We start from the raw sequence: 18,628 nt of genomic DNA, 5'->3' as shown, positions 1-18,628 counted from the left end.
ATTAATCGCAATAATTCTATATATGGCCGTTTATTTCGTTCATATTTTGCACTAAGTTGATTAGGTAAATAGTTTTAATTAATTCGTTTCGAAACGTGTCAAACAAAGATTAAATATGTATACGTGTTAATTTCCGATAGGAGAATGAGCCTTTTAAAACCAGGTTACAGCATATGATTGAATAAAACTTCGTTACTTTAGAGATGTGCAATTTTGAGATTAATATTTATGATCAGATTAATTATAATTAATTATATTAATTTCAAATTTTTTCTTTCTAAAAAGAAGTAAAAAGTTAAAATATATTATAGAGGAAAATTTCGTTAAAATTATTATATATTCAGAAAATTTAAGATAAAGATTAAAATAAATAATTTTTATCGAATATAAGTAGATGTAAATATTCAATTTAAATCAACATTATTCGTTTTATATGTTATATGTGAATTACATGTATGAATGTGAACAAAAAGTTGATTATCATAATAATCAGTACATGATATTCACTCGATAATGATTATAAGTGAAATCATTATAATGAAGTTGAATAAATAAATATATAATTTATAAAAAGTATTATTTATAGCTATAAAAAACATCTCGATAAAAAAATGATGTATTGTTTTACATCGATCTTCATTTTTTCTATGTAACGTACATAAAATTAATATCAAAATAAATATTTATAAATGAAAATGAAACGAGTAGTAGCTGGTAATAATGCTAAATTATAAAACTTTTTATATTATATCAACTTTCAAATAAAATTTCAGAATTTATTCATATTTTTTATTACACTAATATTCTTTTTATACTTATATTTAATTTAAAAATTACATGACATAATTTTTTGTTATGAGAATAATTTAGAACAATGTTTATATCTTTTATATTTTGTTATATATTATTATTTCAAGAAAATATTTTGTATAAAATATTCACTTCTATTACAAAAGATAATATTTTATTATTTCTATATTATTTAAAAAATATCTTAAGATTGAGATTTTTCGTTTTTCAAGGGGAAAAAATTTTGATTAAATTTTTCTCAAACAAAATTTTATATTTCGTTGAAAAAAGTTTCAAGCGTTTCATAAATTATACTAAATTATATACACTAAATTTTTTTAAATTTATTCAAAATCTAGAACAATAAAAGATCAGATTCAGAAATAAATAACCTATTATGTTCGTGGGTCAATTCTCATTTTTATGAAAAAAAAATTTTCATTAATAATAGTTATAATTCTAAATCCAATAACTTCTTCAAATTTACAATCACGTGACTACCAACCAATTTTAAACATCATTTACTCGTGTCAATATTCAGTGATGATATTTCGTGAATCATAAGAATACAACTTGTATGAGAAAAAAATATGGGAAATCGATTGTTATTAAACTTTTAACTCGTAACGATGATGTATAAGTGCGCGCAATACATCGTCAAAATAAATCTATATTCTATATTCCATTGTGGAGAAATAGAATCAATCATAAAATAGGAACATCATACAAAAGGATAAAATGAGAGATGTACAATAAAATATTTGTTTGATCCTTAAATAAATATGAAAAATTCTAAAACATTTATAAAAATCTGTAATTTAGTATGAAATGCTTGAAATGCTTTTCAATAAAAATCTATTTTCATATAACTTTAAGAAATAAATCTTATTATTTTCTTTTAAAAAAAATTTAAAATTTTTAGTCCGCTAGAAAGAATTCAAATTTTTTTGAAAAAAAAAAATATCTCTTATCTAAATAAAAATACCTACTATCATTACAAGTGATAATAACATAATTAAAGTAATTATTTACAAAAAAAATATGATCTTCTTATCTAATCTTAATTATTTTTCAAAATACCACTTTAATACCACTATTGGGAAAATTTTACTTGGCGATGATTGTTAAAAAAATTTATCAACAAAAACGTTTCTCCGAAACAATTTAGGTTAAATTAGATTAAGTTAGTTTTAATCAGATTTATTGTTGCAATAGACAATTGAAAATTAATCCAAATCTAATATAAAGTATTAAATTGACCAACAGTTAAATGAATTTTTATTTAATTTTGATTTGAGATGAAATTTAAACTAGAATTAATATAAATTAATTGATGCTAAACAAAAGTTTATTTAATTTATGATCTATGTCGGATTTGAGTTAAATTAGATTAAATTAATAACGTTTTTATTAAGAATATTTATTAATAAAAAAACCAAGTAAATTTATCCTCACTATTCAGTGATGGCTTTGACTGAAAATATTAAAAATTATTTTAAAAAAATAATCGAGTTTAAAGGATTTATCTCTTTGATAAATATTTATCAATGTTCTCCTTAATCATACTTTGAATTTGATGGAACCTATAATTTATTTAATAAACAAATATATATTTTTATCAATAAATAAATGTTATACATAACATCATTTTTTTTATTAATTCGCAACATTGCATTTGCAAAAATTACATTTACAAAATTGACTTTTATTGTTTACAGACATTCGTTTCGTCCTATCACATTCCGATCAAGAAGCATTTCGATAAATTTTCGAGCAAAAGACAAGAAACTTTATCCTAATTTTATCGCGAGAAAGTTTCAACAAACACGACAAGCTTCCCACCAAATTATCATACGTTTTACATAATTCCAGTTATAAATTCGAGCGTGCATAATTCTCGAGGCAAGGAGAATAAAGCAAACTTCAAACGCTGTTCTATCGACATATTATACTGGTCACACGAGATAACTATCACAACGAACATCCTGTCATAAATTTGAACGAGGCTTTTCATCGTTATATCATTCTGAAAATAAGGAAGATAAAATAACTCACGAGCCAGGTTCGGTTATGATAAGTGTATGCACTACATATAAATATCTTTAAAGATCTCTAAATCTTTAAAAATGATCTTAACACTAGAACAAATCTGTATCTAATTATCCATTTTACGTTTTATAAATGATTGTAATTAAAATAATGAAAATAAGTAGATATATGTAATTACATATCTATTTCAATATTAATTTTGTCAAAAATATTTTCATACCTTCGATCATGGTTCAAAACAAAAAATATGAAATTTTGAGTTTCTAGAATAGTAATAGAAAGTAAGAATATATACATATATATATAGAATATATGATAAAAACAAGATAAACTTTATCTTTATTTTATCAACTGAAACAAATGAAAAGAACAGAAATCTAATGTTGGAAGAAAAAGTATTTTTAAAAAAAAAAAAATTGCTATTATATATATTAGAATTTTATCCACAATTATGTGTTTTTAACAACGTATCAATAAACATCGTTTTCACATTGTTTTGATCGTTCGATCAAAAAATGAATATCGGTCAATTATCGATCGGTCAATTACAATGTTCGTTTTCTATTATTTTATTTCGTTATTATCTCGTTTATTATATATTTAATTTTTGTTTTTGTTATGTATTTTTAATGTCACTCTATTAAACGACATAGTGGCGTGAAAAATGAGCATTATAACCGAACGATAATCGATAATCGATTATAAATTGTATATTCACTCAATCCGATGGCGAAAAGGACAATATGGAAAGGTTTTAAACATGCAATCCACCATTCATTTTTTGTTAATATAAATATGAATATATATATATATAGGTAAGAACCAATCAGATTCTATAAAATTAAGAAAATCTTGTACTCGTATTATGAATAAAAAGAAATTGTTGTGAAAATATATCTGATGTTAGTACGTATCTAGAAATTGTATAAATAAATAGAAAGCTGTAAATCTAAATTAAGTTTTGCACAGATAAAAATGTTAACGATCCAAAATTCCATGAGCAATATATCTTTGATCTTAGCGTGTTCTAATCGAATGATAAATAAATTTTTATTTCTTCAAAAGGTTGATTAAAATGTTGAACAGGTTTAATTCAACAATAAAAAGAAGGAGGAAAAAAAGATAAATCTGCTGTTATATATAGATTTCTCGCAAATATTATGATTGAAACGATTATCGATTATAGATTGAAATATACTACATTTTAATTACATTATTTATACAAAGAGAAAATAAAATGAATTATTAGTTACGCTGATTGTAATACATTTCGATATAATTTGGTAAATTGAAACATTTTTCAATTTTCTGCTTTTGGAAACAATCGATTTTTTTTTTAATAAACTGAGATAAAGTGTATTAAAAAAGTAAAACGAAAAAAAAAAGGAAGAATAATTTTGAATAAATTTAAATAAATTTTAATTTAGAAAGGATAAATTTTATAAAGAAAATATGCAGAAAAAAGCATTTGAATGCTTGAATTAAAATGTAATTCTTTTTTTTCCTTTCCTTGTTATACAAGACGCAAAATTAATTTTCATTATTTCAATTTTTTCTATTTTTATGAAAGAGAGAACTGCGTAAAATTTTCATATAAGATACCCGTGGTATTCAAATGAAATAAACGGAAAACTTTGTAAATTGACTCTACATGATTCATGCAAATTTATTTTAGTTTATTCACGGTATCACTGCATAGCTGTTAATGTCAATGTAAATTTTAAATTTTTAAATGAAATCAACGAGTTGCAGTCGAACGTGATAAACGTTATTCTATTATATTTTATCAAGTTATAATGCTTTGAAGTTTTTCAAATGCAAGCGAAAAACATTTTTTTCTAATGAAACAACACCTCTATCTATCTATCTTTTTCTTTTTTCAAAAAATTTTCTTATTAATAAGCGAATATGTAAACATTACATCTCATAGAATCTAATATTTATTACTTCCTAATGAATGAAGAAACATTATTTTCTTTCTCACAAAAAATAATTATTATATTAAAAGAAAATAAAAGATAATAAAAACAAAAAATATTTTTCTTTTCAACGAAACAGCAGTTCATTAATTTTTTTCGTTCTTTGAAATTATTTTTTATTATTTCATATTATATTATATTATATTATTAATAATATTAATAATTCCAAACAAATATGTAAAAATTAAAAATTAGAATTAAATTAAATTATATAAAAATATATAAAATATAGGATATTTATTACTTTTCAATAAATCGAAAAAAATTACTTTTTTCGAAGATATAATTATATCTATTAATTGTTATATACGTGTATATTATCACCGTCAAACGTGAAAATAAAAATATTGAACTTAATATAACATAAGCATTAACAATTATTATAATTAAAATTTTAAAATTATCGTAAAATAAATATTTTTCTGTTCTGTCTTTAATAATTTTCAAAAATGAGTCACTCACTTGAAACTTAACCCATAGACCTTCGGAGTTTCCGGGGAGGTTGAACCGCATTTGAAGCAACTGAACCAAGGTATACAATCGATGAACATTTTCCAGATGTATGTACAGGAAAATAAACCACTGTCAGATGACACAATATGAGATTATTATGGCCAGAGATGCACTCATGCACTTTTCTTTCTTTTCTCCACCAGTGTCACTGTTTCACTGTTGTTTACAACCTTGTAACAACGTCATTCGTATACTTATCCAAGTATTATGTTACCGTGATGACGTACTTACGTGTACTTTTAATTTCGTACGAATGGCATACTATTCATTCAATCACTTTCAAAATTTAATCGAGAACCTAATTTCCCATACAAATTTTCTTAATTATGATTATCTCTGATGAAAACGTATGCAACGTATGCACGAGAAACGTTTATTATGATAGAATATTAACGTCGACGAATCGTGATGAAAATAAGCATTGTGAAGAAACTCTGCAGGACGAAAGAAGAAAAAGCAATTGTAAGCAAGATTTAATTTTGTCAAATCAATTAATTTGATTTAATTTTATGTTAAATAGTTGGCAAGGTCATTATATAGGGGATTCAAAGTTATGAATTTCTATTTCTGCATTGTTAGTTTTGTTTTATTTCTTTAAAATTGTGATATTATTCAATGTATATAATGAATTAATTTTGATTAACTTATTACTGTTTTCATATTTTAATAAATATGTATGTTGATGAATCGATGAATCTTTATCAAGAAAAACATAAAGTGAATGTAAACTAACTCCTCGAGCATTATGATTCATCGTTGAAGGTACATTTCATTCCAAAGTATTTTCATTGTTATTATAATCCATTGTTATATTATTATGCCAAAGGTACGATAATTTATGAAAGTTTATGCTTTAAATATAAAATATAAGAATATAAGGTTCTTTCATAAAAAAGTTCAATATTTTTGAGATTTTGTATTTACTTAAATTTAATTAAAAAATATTGTTTTATAATTGTATATAGGATTGATTATTTATTATCTATTTATTATTTATTTATTATCTATTTATTATCTTATTTTAAATAGTTTATTTATTTAAGATAACTAATAAATAATCATTTGAAACATAATGCATTATTTTAGATATATATTTTATTATTTTTATTTTACAAACATCATTTTATATTTTATTTCAAGTATTTAACTTGAATAATATAATAAGTAATTTGATATATTTTCTTCGTATATATGCATATCCTTCATATATAAATATATATATATATCCTCAATTTATATGAGATACGAGATATATATAAAAAATCTGCATTTATTCTTATATTCAGAAGTATGGAATAATAAAATTAAATTTAAGACAATATTTAAGACTTTATTTGAAAATTTAACGAAAAATTATTTGTATATTCAAGAAGATTAACACATGATTATTTTATATTTAAATAACACGTAATTATATAAGATAATATATATATATATATTATTTTAATGATTATTTTTTAAATAATTTATTTCAATAATATCTGATTGTAAACTAAAGTTAAATATAAGGAAATAACATTTATCTTGCAGTAGCTCATGAAAGTATTTGAACATTATTTTACAGAAAAATTCATTTAATTCGAAAATTCGAATGAAGTTTTATAGAGCAATTTTTCTATCAATTTTTGATATAATTTCATTTTTTTGAATATTTTCACAGCAAGTTGATAGAGCATTAAATTTTGAATATTTTTTTAATTTAAAATATTTCTTTATTTCATTTATTTGATATTAAAATTATATTTACTATAAAATTAAAAGAAAATTTATTAATATTTTATCCATTGGTTTCATCCTTATTAAAAACTGAACGACTTTGCATATTGCACAAACGTGGTGCCTGAACTGATCCTACTACTCAAAGAATCACCCACTATCATAGAACTATAATCGTTTATATTACTATATAAGCTTTGCGGCTAACATAAATTATTGAAAATACTCTAGCTGTTGAAAAGCCAGGCTATCCAACCGCTTCACAAGCTCTGGGTCTATCCTTAACACGCTACCCTCATTGACGATTTCAACACTGTAATATATGTTACCAACGCCGACACATTAAAATTTCTGCAAAATGTTTCTATAACATCTACGTCTCCCTGTCATCCAGATGAGTGTGCCAATCCAATTCTTCTCGATCGTTGCTTGGATCATGATGACGATTCGCTGTCTTCGTGTACAGGCAGGATGCAATCAGCTTTGCCTGACTTGTGCCATTTGTTCCTCTGCTGTAACCGCTGCCAAAAATGCTGGAACATTTGCTGAATTAGCTGATATCGGCCGAAACGATTCACTTTGACGTCTTGCAGATCGTTGTCTTGGTATTGCATCGTCGATCAGGGAATATGTCCTGGAGTCAAAGGATTCAGGTCGTCTGGATAGGTGATAGATTGGGAGTTTAGACGAGATTTCATTTGCGTTAGCAGAGTGTACAGCTCTTCGAACTTCTGTTCAATTTATTTCGACCGCCTATAAAATTTGTTCCCGAATTATCTGAAAATATTGTCCTGCATAATCCTCTGAATCTACAATTTGAAAAGATCTCGGTGAGAAGATCTGATGTTTGGCTAATTCTAGGTGAATTTAATACAATAAGTGAAGCAGACGCATGTAGTTAGAGCGTATATTCGCAATAAATCCTACAGCTATTCTTCGTTTTCAGAATCGATTATCGGTTGATTTAAATCTGGCCAATTATTGGCATTCATTGCTAACCAAGCGGGTCCTGACCACCAAAGGGAATTAGTTTCTAGAGATTGGGGACTGGCACCCTCGGATACAATATTGGCAGGATTGTTGCATGAAGGTACATAACGCCATGCCTGATGATCGCATGCATTCTGTATTGATTTTACCTTTTTCTTAATATTTTTCTTTTTGTTTATCATCTCAAGCAAATCGGTGGAATCTGACCAGTAATAACATTTGCCAATGTTTAAATTAAGTTTAAATTTTGACATCAATTCAGATAGTAACTCCGCGGCATAAAATTCTAATTTCCAGATATTGGAAGCAGTCATTCCAATGGGTTTTACTTTGGAATTCGCGCAGAATAGCCGTGCCTCCCATTTATCCGTTTCTATCAGCGAGCGCAAATAAATGCATACTCCGTAAGCTTTATCGGAGGCCTTGCAAAAGCCATGCAATTCTATGTTTTCTTCGTTCTTTTCTAACGAAACGTTTGTTATCACGGGACGCGGAAATTGGAAGACTATTAACTTGTTTAAATCTGATTGAAACGATATCCACTTAAAATACATTTTCAAAGGGATTGAATCGTCGTCCATTAATTCGTAATTCCACGTAGTTTGTATCAAAAGCTTCGCTCGGATTTTTACCGGCGCTACCGATCCTAACGGATCATTAAACATCTGTATTTGGCTTGCTAAGAGTTGTCTAGTCACACACGAATATGCTATTAAAGAAAATAGAAGCGCATCGTCGATGATCGATGAATCGAGTGTCGTAGGATCATCCTTCTCGGTCGCCGAGAAATTCTTCAAATACTTGGCCCGCTCTTCTAACAATTCGTGGAAATCTTTCCTGGAAACGGTAGGAGTGAAAGGTAAAGCCAATGCTCGCTCTTGCCATTCGTCCAACTTTATCGTGTTTAATTTTCTTGCAAGAATTTTGTCGGCATCCGCCGAGAGTTCACCTGATTTTTTCAGCGAGGAAAGATGGTCTCTTGCGTTACTAAAACCATCTCGTAGAATTTTGTCAAATGTTTTTTCGATCGTTGGATTAATAAGTGACTTATTTAGAAATCTAAAAATTGACATGTTCACTTCGGAGAAAATTGCTGGATACTGCTGGATATGGAATAAGGAGAACGCTAATGAAGGAACATCTTCTTGTCTCCCTTGATACCTGCGTACGTCTTCTATAAAATTTTTCACCAGAATCACTATATTGAGATCATTTTCGCGATCATCATTCTCCATCTCTGCTAACGTGCTAAGAACAGGAATAAGCTTACCGGAATTAGATGGGAGCTTAGATGCTAAAATTGATTAGAATGATGGACTTGCGAGATTGTCTGATGACCTTCCTTTCAGATCAAATACACCGGTGATTCTCTGATGCCGAGGTGAATCCTTCCTTGATTGCCACTGTTTTCCTGAATCTAGTTCACTTTTGAATATTTATTCTTTGACTGTATCCGGCTCGAAGGACCAAATGTTAAAAGCTGAACGACTTTGGATATTGCAGAAATGTGGCGTCTGATGCTAATGCTCGAAGTCACTACTTAAACTGTCGTAAAACTATAGTCATTTATATTATATTATATTTATTATGCAAGCTTTGAGTGAACAAATGGTATTTATTTTCTTTGTGGCTAACTGTAACGACTCCAACTGCGAACTGTATCGTCTATGAATTCTGTCCCAGTTTATATACTGTTTCTAATCTAACTGATTAAAATGAATTATCGCGAGTCTTGGTTTTTCCTCCAATCCCTTCTTTTCATTTGTGAAAATGCACATAGAGAGGGACCAATCGTCGCGTTGGAGGGCGGTTTCGATGCGTCACAGCGCGTGAGGAGCTTTGAATTGCACTCGCAAGGAGTGCAACTGCATCCTGTGAAGTGTGTTGCCGTTATCGTTACGTTTTTGTTTGAATTATATCCGCTTCGTGAATTATTGTTTATTTGGCTACTCGAGCTGTTGAAAAGTCTGGCTATCACAAGTCCTCCTGGATCTGTCTTTTGGACGATTCTTTTAAAAGAAAAGAAGAGCAAAAAAGAAATTGCTCCTTTCATAAATATCTCATTCAAAAAATAAAAAAGGAGTTCGAATACTTTCGTGAGCAGTGTGCATGCTCATGCTCAAACTACAATTTTAACTAAATTTACGTGCATAAAAAAGATATTATATCAATCTATCATTTCAATCAATTCACACAAATGTGAATACATTCGTTATTATATTTCTTCTTGTACAATATAATTTTGGATATAATAGATATTACGACATCGCCGCTTCGAGGGTTAAAATTCGTATTGAAATTGCGTTGTGCAAGTATATCGAGTTATAGAAATGATTGTTACGCACAATAACGCGTTGTATCAAATCCATTACGTTGCAACGTAAGAAACTTCACGGATATTAAATTAATTCTGAATGGAATAATGATTTGTCGTTCCATTTCGATTGGAAATAAATTTTATATTTTTTTATTCCGTCGGTTTAAATTTAAATATAAAATTCAATATCAGAAAATTGATCGTTCCATTATCGAAAATTCCATTATACAAACACACGTCTCTGGCACAGAGACGTTGAACGCGGAAAATTTGAACACGCTTTATTGAAATTGAGATCGGCTATTGATTGTCTTTTGAAAATATACATTTTCAATCACTACAGTTTACTTCTACTTTGAAACATATCATCTATACAAAATTGGAATACGATTAACATTAATTAAAATATTAATTAAAAAAGGAAGAGAACTAATTTGTAGCATTAATACGTACGTTTAAAAAAAAAAAAAAAATATCACGTTTCATACCGATAAATATAAATATAAATGATGTAAATTCATTCATTTGTGTTATTGTATTATTAACATTGGAAAACGTAGGATCAAAATGAAAAGAGGCGAAAAAATATTGACGGCCGTGATAAATGTCTATCAAATAGGCAGGTATATTCATAAACTCGTGTTCGTTACGCTTGAGTTAACAGATTACACGCTAAACTTATGCGACAGTTACAGTGCAATGGTATAATAGCGCGTTACAACATTCAAACGACGCTATAATGTCAACTTGCACTTCTATTAGGAAATCTCTCGTTAAATCTTGCGAAATGTCGTTCCGATTATTTTTTTCGAGAAATCGAGACGAATGATGAATTTGAATAAAAACGTTTTACGACTCGATCGAGATCGCAGAAAGGATATATTTTTCTTTCTTTTTTTTTTTTTTTTTTTTATGCGCCGAAGGAAAAAAAAAACACATCTCTTTCCATAAATTACTCGTCTAATAATAATACGAATACGTCTATTTTAAAAAACGATTACGAGACGCGAATACGTTTAACATACGTGGTGTATATAAATTGTTGATAGTATGCATCGTAAAAGGAAGAACATAAAACGATAATAATTGTTCGAATTGTATTGCAACAAGGATTGTATTTCGAATATATTCAAAAGATGTGACGAAAGATTTTTACTTTTGAAAAAATGATGAAAACACGAGTGAGGCATAAATGAAAATTCTAAGAGATTTCGTGGAGTATATATTGTGACGATGTTAATGAAATTAATTTATTCGATATTGGATAGAAAGATTTGAAACGAAAGAACGAAACACTGGATTGCAAATCTCTATCTGGATTCGAGAACAATTATTCATACGGTGGTTGTATACGAATATAAATTTATAATTTAAATTGATTAATTATTGATTTTTAATTCCAGAACTCCATTTTAATTTTTCCAACTTTTTTTTTTTTTTTTACATTTTAACAATACTAGTCGCACGTTTCCCGCAGAATTTCATCTAAATTTCACAAATCCGAAAGGAAGAAGAAATATCTCACGATCCTCTGTGTTTCACTGAAATTATGGAAATATCATCTGGATAGAATGCAAAACCTGGGAGGAGGGATACGTCAAATCTACATTACAAAGTACAAAGAAAAATAAATCTATCTTGAAACCGTATAACATATTACTAAAACAATATTTCCCGATCTATTTCAAATACATTTTTCATATATTTTTAATAACTCAGACACTAAAGTTGACTAAAGTTCGATAAATAACATCGAAATTCGATATATCAACAAATAATATCGTTAAGATAATCGATAATTAGAAGTTCTATTTTCTTTTTTTATTTCGATTCAAATTTATTATTTAAAAATATTACTAACGATCATTCACGGACTGAAATCTGTATTTATATTTAATGTATTTCGTTGATTTGTTGACGTATTCAAATTTTTTGCAATTTTTAACATACCTTAATAATAATTTTCAATAAGAACAAAATGGCAACTTCGGTTGACAGATATCTTAATAACGATATATCGAAAACTATCAATCACAATAATCACAACTCTACTACATTCTTTTTTTTTTATTCCTTCAATTCCATTTTAAATCCAACTAATTTCCACGATTCAATGTTTCATCATTACGATCACAAGTACCAAAACAAATTTATTTACATCTGTTAGAGAAAGATCTTTTATTAGAAAATGATCCATATCGATTTCGTTTCAATGTTACAACACAATGTATATTGAGAGATAAATACGCGTTTTCGCGAAAAAATTTTCTACAATGAGCTAATTGATCTTTGCTATCCCTGTGGAAAAACTTGTATAAACTCATAAACTTCCTGACCACAAATTAGAGAATTCGAGTTTTGAAGCGTTATCGAATACCTGACAGGTATAACAGGAATAGAGAATCGAATTCCAACCGAGATCCGGGGATCGATGAAGTCGGTCGAGTTTCGGATGGTTAATATCAATATTTTCCTAGGTATTCAACGAATCTCGAGAATTTCAATCTAAACACGTTTCAACGCTCGATTCGACGTTAATATTCCCGCCTCGGGTACCAAGTTCCAATAAGTCGAAGGACCCGTTTCGATCGCTCGATTTTCCGTTCGACCGATACTTTTCACTCGCGATATGTGCATGGTACACCACCGTCCACAAATGAATACGTTTTTCTTCTCGTTCGGCCGGAATCGACGAGGAATTTCGATTGTACGGCACGACAATCGATTAACCGGAGGTCCACGAATCGATACCGCGAGCCATACTGCGCCTCGAGCCTTCAGGAGGAACACTATAACGGACGTGTCTTCGTCTTTCTTTCCATGTTGTCGTCTCTTACCGGTTCTCCCTCTCCTTCGACAAGGCTACATAAACAGTAGAAACCGGTATGGAATAGAGGGATTCGTTACGGGCGTATATGTATCGCCAATTGTTAAATTATGAATCTCTAAGGAAACGAGAAAATTAATCGGGTCTTAATATTTGCTTCGTAATTTCGTTTTCGTTATATAAGGGACGGTGTGCAATTAATTTCTTTCTTTTCTTTAATTTTTTAATTAAACGTTGATATTTCTTCGTTCGTGCAGATAAATTTTTAAAGAAGATTTTAATAAAAAATATAATATCATGTTGACGTTATCGATAATATCGTTGAAATATTATCGTCGACAATTGAAATTAAATATAATATTCCTATTTAAATTTACCATTAATAAGAACTACGTTATTATTAATGGCTGAAGATAACTGCAACATAATTTTTGCAATTTATTATTATTATTTATTATTTATTATTATTATTACATCAAAATTATTTACATATCAAAAATCATTCACAACTTTAACAAAAAAAAAAAAGGGTATATTTTTCGAAAATTGAAAAACGAGTTAGGAGATTTAAGACACTGTAAATTATGAAGGAACATATTGCTATATAATGTAATTTATTTACGACATGAAAATATGAAAATGTATGAAATATTTTCCATCTTTTTCTTTGTTTAATCCTCAATTGTCATCTGTTTATATCAGAGAAGAAAGAAATAACCGAGTATGCACACGTCACTAACAATCATACGTTCAAATTATTAACGCAATTCGAAAAGTCATTTTGATCTAAGACGCATTAAGAAGCGAAACAAGTTTAAATACGTACAATGGATGAAAGCGAAGTTTTATATATATATATGTTAATTCTTACTAATGCTAATATCTATTGTTGTTATCTTGCTAACTTTTAAAATTTAATCAGATGTCTTCAATTGTAATTTGATTCATTGTGTTTCCAACATTTGTTTACACTTTAGAAATAATTAGAAAATAAATTATAAAAGTGAAATTAATGTATGTGTTGAAGATTGTAAATTTCTTTCTATGAATCTTTTATGAATTAACTTTTATCGTGAGTATTCCATTTTGATCGAGGATATATATATATATATATGCAAGACACACAAATAAATTCTAACAATAACGTAAGCAAGATGATGATCGAATCCAGCTGACGATTTGTCATAATCGTGGTGGTTCTGGACTTTCGAACAAATAATTTAAATTGCAAGTATCTTTTTTTTTTTTCAATATATCATATGCCGTATAAACAACATTAATTTATATTTCAAATTTTATATAATATTTTATTTAATTTTCAAAAGAATTTTATTTTATTACTATTTTTCTATTCGTACAACTGTTTTACAATTCTAATCTCAAGTCAGAAGTGCAAAATAAATTTAGTAAAGCAATAAAGTACATTTCAGGCATAATCATTATTCAAATATAAACGTCGTACATATCCTGATCCTACGTAACTGTAGAAAAATTATTCAAAAATATTTTATGAAAACCTTAATATCTTCTTTCTCATCGTCAAAAAAAAATATACTCGAAGTAGATAACGAATTTTTATTCCCTATCTTCACGGAAAAAACGAGTACGAAATATTCGTGATTAAAGACAAAATAAGTATTTAATTAAATAATCATCGAAATAAAAATATTTATTTTCGATTTGTTATTTTATTCTTTACTTACGTATCTGTAAAAAAAAAAAAAAAGTAACGATTCTTCTTCTTTCATCATACTCATCAAATTATGAAATTATTTGTATTTAATATATTTATCAATTTGTTTGTTACACATTTCAATTGTGTAAAAAAAAAAGAAAGTAACTCAATAAATACGTATAAATCTTATGAAATTTTTTTTTTTAAATAACGTAACGAGAAGAAATAGTAGCTCAAAGAATGCTCGGAAAGTATTTGCCAATAAGTGTACACTAATTGCCTTACGAGTATTATTCAAGGCTGTTCCAAAAACAAGGTAATCTTAAAATATTCCACGGAATATAAGGAGTTTTGGAAGGACACGAAAAAAAAAAAAAAAAAAAAAAAAGAAAAATTCTTGACTTAAAAAATATTTATAAAATGGTATCGTGTTTATGTATATGACGTAATATTTACATACACGTGTACACACAACGTATATAAGACATTATTCATAGAAACCATTTCGGTATCATTTTTTTCAAATCAAATAATTAATAAATTATCGAAATTTTTAATGAACACAACGTGTAACGATTATTAAAATTATCAAGATTCCTATAAATCGAAATAATTAATAGACTTCGATTAACATAATTTTCAACAGGATCGAATTCCTATTATCTTATTAATCGGCCATTTGTATTCAAAAATGATAAATCGGCTGCTTTAATATCGGTTATTTTAAAAAAAAATATAATAATTAATACGAAAGATTGAGATCGACTTTTGCTTCTTACATAGATATATAAAAATTTCAAAAAGTTAATAATAAACTCTATCCATTTATACATCGCATCGTTACACACACGAATTGTTGATTCGAGAGCAAGACCTACAAGAATGATGACAACGTAATGTTTTTTTTTAATAAAAAATCTTCTGTAAAACAATCGCGTAATCGCGTTACAATCTAAATCTTTCAATTGTGTAACAATTCGATCAACATTATATTTTTAGCACAATCAATTCTACATTGTGATTAGAAAACAATACGAGGGTATTTCAAGACGATTAATAAATGTCACGGTATCGTATCCTATTCAACTATTTTCAATCACAATTTCCCGTATTATAACAACCTTGACGCGTAGTGACGAATAACTAATCAACGTAATCCATCTGAAACACCTTCGTAACCATTCGTAAATGGTATTATTATTACCACGAAACAATACCAGACATTCTATTATATTAATCCTTGTTTTTGCACTTTGCGCGTTCACAGATAAAGAGAAACGAAATATATATAAAGAAATCGACGAGTGATCTAACGCAATGGTTGCGAGGTTAACATAATCGTCGAGTATACACACGTAAACACACACGCGCGCGCGCCACGTATCTCGAATAAAAAATCGGGGATAAAGGAAAGAAAGAGCGAATGCAACGAGAAGAAGTGTGATTAAGCTTTAACGTATGAATAAAAAATGTTGGGCGATCAAAGGATGCGTGGGGAGCAATAAATTTCCACGTATTCTTTTCATCACCGCCCCGAGCTGTCAGAAATTTTTTGCATTTTACAGTGTCAGCTCGATTTGACACGTTCAAGGACTTGGTGATATCACCACGGAGCGAATGGAGGGAAGAATCGAAACTGGTGTTATAAAAACGCCAAAAAGACGTTGTCCTTGATGATCTTCCGCCAAACGATTCCTTCGACCGGTTGTTTCGAGGAATTCCTCCTTCGATGGAACTCGAATTTTGAATTAAATCTCGAGGAAAAACGTGGGTCGGAGACAAGAGGAGACATTTGAAATGTTGGAAAGATCGATCGTCAAGTAGCAACAAATATAAAAAACGAAAAAATAATTAATACCTAATGAGAGTGGAAAAAATTGATTTGTACTTCTGTGCAAATACTAGGTAATGTTAGATTAGAATCCGGTTGAATGACATGTGCGAGTATATAGAATGATTGGTTATGAAAGAAAAATAAGGAAAAAAAATAGGTCAAAATATTTTCGATTTTTGAAAAAATCGAGTATTTTTCGACTACGATGCATAATGAAATTGACTGATTTTTAAATTGTAAGCAAAATTAATTTTGCTTCATTTAAAAACTATAGTTTCGCGAATTTTTAGAAATCGTATTCAATTTTTTGACAACACGTATTCAACATATCAAAAACAAGAATTTGAACAATAAAGTTTTCAAATTTATTTTCTCGAAATTTTGAACGAAAAACTTTTCTAATTCTAATTATTTTTTTTTTTTTCTATTTTTTTAACGAATCACTTTTTGTCCATTTGTGTGTATTATTCAATCAGACCTTGTGTATATTCAGAAGATTGAGAATTAGAGTGATTCAATCGATAATAGAACTATGCTATAATTTCATGTCGTTTTAATTAATCGTATGTATAAGCTACAATACAATTTCCGTATTGCAAGTTCCATTATCTGGAATATTTTACTAATCGAACATTCTGCTATTGCATATTATCTCTACACAAATCTTCCACAACGATGTAAACATACGTCTTTCCATATTAATACGAAAATAATATTTAATTTGAAATTGACATTGAATTGACATGTAATTGTTGAAACGAAATCAAATTAAATTAAATTGAATTAATATGAAGAAATGAGAATTGTGTGATGAAAATTGGCAAATATATGTAATATTGAGAAATTTTTAGCATTAAAAAATAGAAGATTAAAATAGGAAATTAATTACAAAGTATATATTTTTTTGTATATTAAAAAATTTTTGATAAAAACTAGTTTTATGATAAAAATTATTCTTTCTGTCATTAATTCAATTTTATTATAAATAAGTATATTATTTTCCTCGAAATTTAATAATTCAATTTATCAATTCAAAAAATCAATTCGATATTCATTATTCGAATATTGCGATTTTATTTTACAACGATCTTGTATTCTATTACTGTATTTCAATTATAATTAATGTTAATATTAAAACTGAGGAGAATATAAAAATATATTAATCTTTTGTTAAATATAAATTTTTTAAAATACATGACTTGCATCGGTAATTCTCACCCCACCCAAAATACATATTATATTTTTTTTTTTTTATTTTGAAATATATATCATAATTTAAATTTCTATAACAGAGAAATAAAATATGAAAAAGCATTTTATGAATGTGGATAAAATGAATGTTGAAAGAGAAGAATTAAGATAAAATATGTTTCATATTTTTATAAATAAATACGAATGCAAATTTTTCGTCTGTCAATATAAATTTATTTTGAATAAATCCTGATTTACATTGCATTCTTTCGCAAGACGATTTATAATCTGGTTATAAACAGGCAGGGAAATTATTACGAACGTCTATTTTCTCTTATGATGCAAACGAATGACATTCTCTTAAATTTCTCAAAAATTCAATTCAATAAATAGATTGCATAGCTAAAAGTTCAGATATTCAATTAATACGTGAAAAGAAAAAAATGTCGTGTTATTCAAAATATGAATATGTGTCGGATATGATATTTGCAAAAATAGTAATTTTATTTCGTGTAAAATTATCTATATAAAAATAATTTTATATAAAAATTTTCTCACCGTCTTTTGATAAAATTGTTTATCTAGTTGAAAAATAAATCATTTTAATATACTGCCTTTCTGAATTATTCAAATTCTTCCAAACCTTTGATATTACATAATCGTAGGTAAAAATTTTATTTACAATTATAACGTATTATCAATTACTGTACAAATAAGATTAATATAAAAATATTATATTCAACTTATA

The 18,628-nt window shown here is 27.4% G+C and overlaps 2 protein-coding genes across 4 annotated transcripts in view; both read right to left on the bottom strand.

The window, feature by feature from the left end:
• LOC147658551 (uncharacterized) overlaps positions 1-18,628 on the bottom strand; it is a 42,505-nt gene that overhangs the window by 15,539 nt on the left and 8,338 nt on the right. For 2 of the 3 annotated variants that reach the window (XM_086916540.1, XM_086916531.1), the window contains exon 2: positions 6,411-7,579. The exons of the other annotated variant lie outside the window; for it this stretch is intronic. In XM_086916540.1, the coding sequence (XP_086772666.1) occupies positions 7,420-7,579 (160 nt within the window). In that variant the 3' untranslated portion in view covers positions 6,411-7,419. Of the gene's footprint in view, positions 1-6,410; positions 7,580-18,628 lie in introns of those variants that run through there. 3 annotated transcript variants of the gene reach the window in all.
• LOC147658552 (uncharacterized) lies at positions 6,411-13,197 on the bottom strand. Its single transcript, XM_086916480.1, has 2 exons — positions 9,307-13,197; positions 6,411-9,210 (listed from the first exon to the last, which is right to left on the bottom strand). The coding sequence occupies exon 2, from the start codon at positions 9,107-9,109 to the stop codon at positions 7,976-7,978; it is 1,134 nt and encodes a 377-aa protein (XP_086772606.1). The 5' UTR covers positions 9,110-9,210; positions 9,307-13,197; the 3' UTR covers positions 6,411-7,975.

Source organism: Apis florea, unplaced genomic scaffold (genome assembly GCF_048593485.1).
Source record: "Apis florea isolate Af1SG1 unplaced genomic scaffold, ASM4859348v1 contig_2190_pilon, whole genome shotgun sequence".
Taxonomy (NCBI): domain Eukaryota; kingdom Metazoa; phylum Arthropoda; class Insecta; order Hymenoptera; family Apidae; genus Apis; species Apis florea.
This window is presented reverse-complemented; position numbering and strand designations above follow the sequence as displayed.

What these genes read in the sequence shown, in the direction of transcription:
- LOC147658552 (XM_086916480.1), bottom strand. Translation starts at nt 9,109, where the DNA reads ATGTCAATTTTTAGATTTCTAAATAAGTCACTTATTAATCCAACGATC.